The 6,165-nt window shown below is 32.4% G+C and overlaps 1 protein-coding gene across 1 annotated transcript; it reads right to left on the bottom strand.

The window, feature by feature from the left end:
- Positions 1-615: 615 nt before the first annotated feature.
- On the bottom strand, positions 616-1,356 carry LOC149164505 (protein NUCLEAR FUSION DEFECTIVE 4-like). The gene has a single exon (XM_089429502.1). It carries the CDS (start codon positions 1,354-1,356, stop codon positions 616-618), a length of 741 nt encoding a protein of 246 aa, XP_089285628.1.
- Positions 1,357-6,165: the final 4,809 nt, after the last annotated feature.

The following is a 6,165-nucleotide window of genomic DNA, read 5'->3' as shown; positions in this document are numbered from 1 at the left end:
AAGATGTTCCATATTCTTCTCTTTCATCAACTAGTGCCCCATCTAAGTCCACATGCATGCCCAACATTCCAGGTTTCAAAAGCCTTCTAGATCTACGACTGGTTTCAGCAGACTCCCATGTCAACACTATTCCTTCTGGTAACAACATTTTCAGAATCTCTATCGTCTTGAAGCGAAGAGTTACTCTCTTTGTTAAATTGAAGTCATAAACAAGTATGTCAACATCCTCCAATTGTAATATGTCTGTGCTGCGGCGATTTATATTTGTACCCTTTCTTTTTCTTTCTCCACCATTTTTTTTGTCAACTGCCATCTCTGGCTTATACACACCATTGAATGGGTGTGTATTTGTGGCATACCAATGTACTTCAACACTTTTAACATCCTCATTTTCTGAAAATACCTTTATAACTTTAGCAACCCAAAATGGATAGCCTTTGGGATCTCCATCTGCTAGCACTGCAATCATGCAACCCTCCTTAATATCATGTACTGAACCCCTATAAAGGTCTTCCATGGCTTCACGTTGTGCACGAGATCTTCTGGAACCAATATACATCTCTCTTTCCATTGGCTGTGAAGAATTAATAATACCTAGAGTTTGTTGCTCCAAACTCAAGAAATCATGGCTCCAAAAAGGGTCACGGTTGTCATAATGATAAACGAAAGCTGAAAACATTTATGCCCAGTGCAAGTAAGCGCGCTCTGAGACGAACAAGTCCCAAGAGCAGTACACTGCTTTCTTGCCTCTTGGTCATACATGTGCCCCACACCTCTGACAGACAGAAGATAAACTCCCAAGGGGCTCGCAACCGCTCCAAAATTATAAAGATTGGCATAATACTTGAGACCAAATATCTCTGAGATGACTGCATTATTTAGAGGCCACTGAGCTCCCAAACACAGTCCATTTATAATGGACGCTATGTACAGTGAACCCGGAAGTGCAAAAGCTATGAAAATATGTCCAATGCAAGCAATAAGCAAAATTATGGTCAACATCAGCGGCCTGGGAAATTTATACTTCTGGAGAAGAATTTCCGATACAAAACCAGCAAGAACGCGGCCTAGAAAATTCCATATGCTAATAAGAGCAACAAAGGTGGTTATAGTCTGGTGGGTGTAACCAAGAGAGTTTCCAATCTGTCCCATATTATCAATGGCGGTCACAGTTGATCCAATCCCACAAATACTGGCTAAAAACAGAATGAGCATATCGAGACTTACTAAAGCTTGAGGAATTGTGAAGTCGTCTCCTCTTTTGGGGCTTTTCAAGAATTTCACTATACGGGATACAATAGAAGCTCTCGCTCTCATTTCATCGCTATTATTAGCAATATACTCTGTGCCGGTCATCGATTTTCCTTGATCTCTGAGCAATGTTGAGGATCATTCATCTCTTCATTTTCTATTGTAAGCAAAGTGATTTCGGCATGATCTACTATGGTTGAGACGGAGGTCTCGGTGGAAATCTGTTGCTGCTTCTTTTTGTCCATCTCTGCCTTAACAATCACTACAAGAGGAAGCGAAAGGAAAACCACGATAATTGCAACAACAATTCTGTAGCCTGCCTTAGGTAAATTCTTCATCGTATTCTCCACTACGATGAGAAGCATAAGAAACCCAGTTAATCCTAGAGCTATGTAGAGAAAGTGGTAGAATCGCTTCAGCTCATTTCTTTCCGTCGTCTCTTTTGTAGGACGAACTATCAACATTACAATCAGAAAAACAGCACTAGGTAAGTAGCCAAGAAGAAGAATCAGACCAGCCGATCCACTGGCACTATTCCCATAAATTGCATAGTAAATCTGAGTGAAAATTGCTCCACTCAAACCCACAAATCCTTTCAGAAGCCCCAGCACAACTCCTCGGCTCCGAGGGAAATTCTTGACACAGGTAACCAGAGGTCCCGTGTTGAATGTGGGAATTAAAAATTATAGTTTGAGTTGTTTAATAGGTAGAGTTTGAAAAGTTTAATATGTAAAATAGTGGAAATTAAGAATTATAGTTTGAGTTGTTTAATAAGAAGAGTTTGAATGGTCTAATATGTAAAATTTGAGTATGTTTAAAAAAATAGAAATAATTTTATTTATATATTTAAAAACACATTTTAAATAATAAAAAAGCATAATTTTATTTAAATTTATTTTTACATTTTAAATAACAAAAAAATTACAATTTTATCTAAAATTTTATTAAAAAAAACATTCCTTTCAAATAACTAAATCCATTTATGCATTTTAAAACTAACCAAAAATCCCAATTTCAACTAAAATCCTGTCACTGCCATTAAAAACAAAAAACAACACGGCCAATTCTGAGCCATTTCTTTTTCCACAATCCAATAATACACAATCAAATAGAATTATTTCTGTTACGTCCTTGAACCCTCCACAGATACGTAAAGCACTTGCCCTCCCTGCTGAAAGTAATTAAGAAGGTAGCTACTTCATCTTCTGGCTCTTGAGGATTAGGTTTCGCCATCAAAGTCCTGGAATTTTATGGTTGGTAGATTTGTAGAAATTTCCATCAGGTCCGACAACGACATCGGCTCTACTCAGATTTAGGTGACAGTAAAGTTGACAAGTAGCTATGGACACACAATTGACAGAACTAAGTAATGTGATGGGAGAAAGATGTAATTCATGAAGCAGAGTCGGAGAGATTAAAATGAATTAACCATTAACAATTACAACCGTTGAGATCAGCACAAGTTTAACAATCACTTCTAAAAGCTCGCGCCTTTTCTTCGCTGAGCATTAAAAGAAAAGAAAAACATTCTGACTACAATGTAAGAAAGCAATGTGATTAATTCATAACATTGTTTGTGATTCATAAAGACAAATGGATTTGCTGATATTTCGTATCCATTTATCTTTATTTTTATCCTGCAACCAAACTGATTTACCGTGGTGGGATACAAAAATGATTTGGTCGATTCCGGGAATCGACAACCTCAAAAAATTACAACTCAGACCAATGCTGAGTTTCGTTTTTTTCCATAATATAGAATATTAGTTAAAATGAATACTTAATGGTTTCATTAATGTTATTGGATCAAAATGATCACTAGGGAGGAAAATAATATTTTTATATTAATAATGATTTACCGTGGTGGGATACAAAAATGATTTGGTCGATTCGGGGAATCGACAACCTCAAAAAATTACAACTCAGACCAATGCTGAGTTTCGTTTTTTTCCATAATATAGAATATTAGTTAAAATGAATACTTAATAGTTTCATTAATGTTATTGGATCAAAATGATCACTAGGAAGGAAAATAATATTTTTATATTAATAATCCAATTGTGATTTTAAAATTTTATTAATCCTATAACTATCGCATTAATAGTGATCTTAAAATTTTAAAATTTTATAATTGCTATTAAAATTTTAAAATGGTGATTATTAAATTTTATGTGTATTAGGTTAGTTATTCCTATAACTATCTCTTTCAAAGAGATAGTTATTCCAACCGCTGCCTTACGTTACAAGCATTAATAGTGATCTTAAAATTTTAAAATTTAATAATCGCTATTAAAATTTTAAAATGGTGATTATTAAATTTTATGTGTATTAGGTTAGTTATTCCTATAACTATCTCTTTCAAAGAGATAGTTATTCCAACGGCTGCCTTACGTTACAAGTTACACGGCCTTTCCGTCTTACGCGGTGTAGCCGTCACTCACTGGGTCGTCTTTATAATATCTCACGTGTTTACCTGTTCGGTTTTGGAAATACAATTTGATAATAAAAATATATATCTTAATTTATATAATATTATTTTATACGGTTGATTATTAATTAAAATGTTTTTAATATGTATTATTGTATGTAATGTAATTATTCATTAAAAATAAATAAATGTAGAAACGGACAAATTTAATCTTTTTCTTTTGGAAAAGAGGTTATCTAAAGTTTTCATAGAGATGGCCGCTGACCGCCCACCATCGGAGAAGGTCAAAACGAGAATTTTTTGAAAGAGATAGTTATAGGAATAACTAACCTAATACACATAAAATTTAATAATCACCATTTTAAAATTTTAATAGCGATTATTAAATTTTAAGATCACTATTAATGCGATAGTTATAGGATTAATACAATTTTAAAATCACAATCTGATTATTAATATAAAAATATTATTTTCCTTCCTAGTGATCATTTTGATCCAATAACATTAATGAAACCATTAAGTATTCATTTTAACTAATATTCTATATTATGGAAAAAAAAGAAACTCAGCATTGGTCTGAGTTGTAATTTTTTGAGGTTGTCAATTCCCGGAATCAAATATTTTTTGTATCCCACCACGGTAAATCATTATTAATATAAAAATATTATTTTCCTCCCTAGTGATCATTTTGATCCAATAACATTAATGAAACCATTGAGTATTCATTTTAACTAATATTCTATATTATGGAAAAAAACGAAACTCAGCATTGGTCTGAGTTGTAATTTTTTGAGGTTGTCGATTCCCGGAATCGACCAAATCATTTTTTGTATCCCACCACGGTAAATCATTATTAATATAAAAATATTATTTTCCTCCCTAGTGATCATTTTGAGCCAATAACATTAATGAAACCATTAAGTATTCATTTTAACTAATATTCTATATTATGGAAAAAAACGAAACTCAGCATTGGTCTGAGTTGTAATTTTTTGAGGTTGTCAATTCCCGGAATCGACCAAATCATTTTTGTATCCCACCACGGTAAATCATTATTAATATAAAAATATTATTTTCCTCCCTAGTGATCATTTTGATCCAATAACATTAATGAAACCATTAAGTATTCATTTTAACTAATATTCTATATTATGGAAAAAAACGAAACTCAGCATTGGTCTGAGTTGTAATTTTTTGAGGTTGTCAATTCTCGGAATCGACCAAATCATTTTTGTATCCCACCATGGTAAATCAGTTTGGTTGCAGGATAAAAATAAAGATAAATGGATACGAAATATCAGCAAATCCATTTGTCTTTCTGAATCACAAACAATGTTATGAATTAATCACATTGCTTTCTTACATTGTAGTCAGAATGCTTTTCTTTTCTTTTAATGCTCAGCGAAGAAAAGGCGCGAGCTTTTAGAAGCGATTGTTAAACTTGTGCTGATCTCAACATTTGTAATTGTTAATGGTTAATTCATTTTAATCTCTCCGACTCTGGTTCATGAATTACATCTTTCTCCCATCACATTACTTAGTTCTGTCAATTGTGTGTCCATAGCTACTTGTCAACTTTACTGTCACCTAAATCTGAGTAGAGCCGATGTCGTTGTCGGACCTGATGGAAATTTCTACAAATCTACCAACCATAAAATTCCAGGACTTTGATGGCGAAACCTAATCCTCAAGAGCCAGAAGATGAAGTAGCTACCTTCTTAATTACTTCAGCAGGGAGGGCAAGTGCTTTACGTATCTGTGGAGGGTTCAAGGACGTAACAGAAATAATTCTATTTGATTGTGTATTATTGGATTGTGGAAAAAGAAATGGCTCAGAATTGGCGGTGTTGTTTTTTGTTTTTAATGGCAGTGACACGATTTTAGTTGAAATTGGGATTTCTGGTTAGTTTTAAAATGCATAAATGGATTTAGTTATTTGAAATGAATGGTTTTTTTAATAAAATTTTAGATAAAATTGTAATTTTTTTGTTATTTAAAATGTAAAAATAAATTTAAATAAAATTATGCTTTTTTATTATTTAAAATGTGTTTTTAAATGTATAAATAAATTTTTTTTTATTTTTTTTAAACATACTCAAATTTTACATATTAAACCATTCAAACTCTTCTTATTAAACAACTCAAACTATAATTCTTAATTTCCACTATTTTACATATTAAACTTTTCAAACTCTACCTATTAAACAACTCAAACTATAATTCTTAATTCCCACCATTCGAGATATTAAATCATTCAAACTCTACCTATTAAACAACTCAAACTATAATTCGTAATTACCACCATTAAACCATTCAAACTCTACCCATTAAACAACTCAAACTATAATTCTTAATTCCCACCATTCTACATATTAAACCATTCAAACTCTTACCTATTAAACAACTCAAACTATAATTCTTAATTCCCACAGGCCTTACTTCAATTGATTTTGATAAATTGATTGATTTTAACATGGAAGATTATA

This window comes from Pinus tabuliformis, chromosome 5_1 (genome assembly GCF_031772625.1).
Source record: "Pinus tabuliformis cultivar Carrire ecotype Pingquan chromosome 5_1, CPIR1, whole genome shotgun sequence".
In the NCBI taxonomy this organism is placed as follows: domain Eukaryota; kingdom Viridiplantae; phylum Streptophyta; class Pinopsida; order Pinales; family Pinaceae; genus Pinus; species Pinus tabuliformis.
The sequence above is the reverse complement of the archived record's forward strand: the minus strand, read 5'-3'. Positions and strand labels throughout refer to the sequence as shown.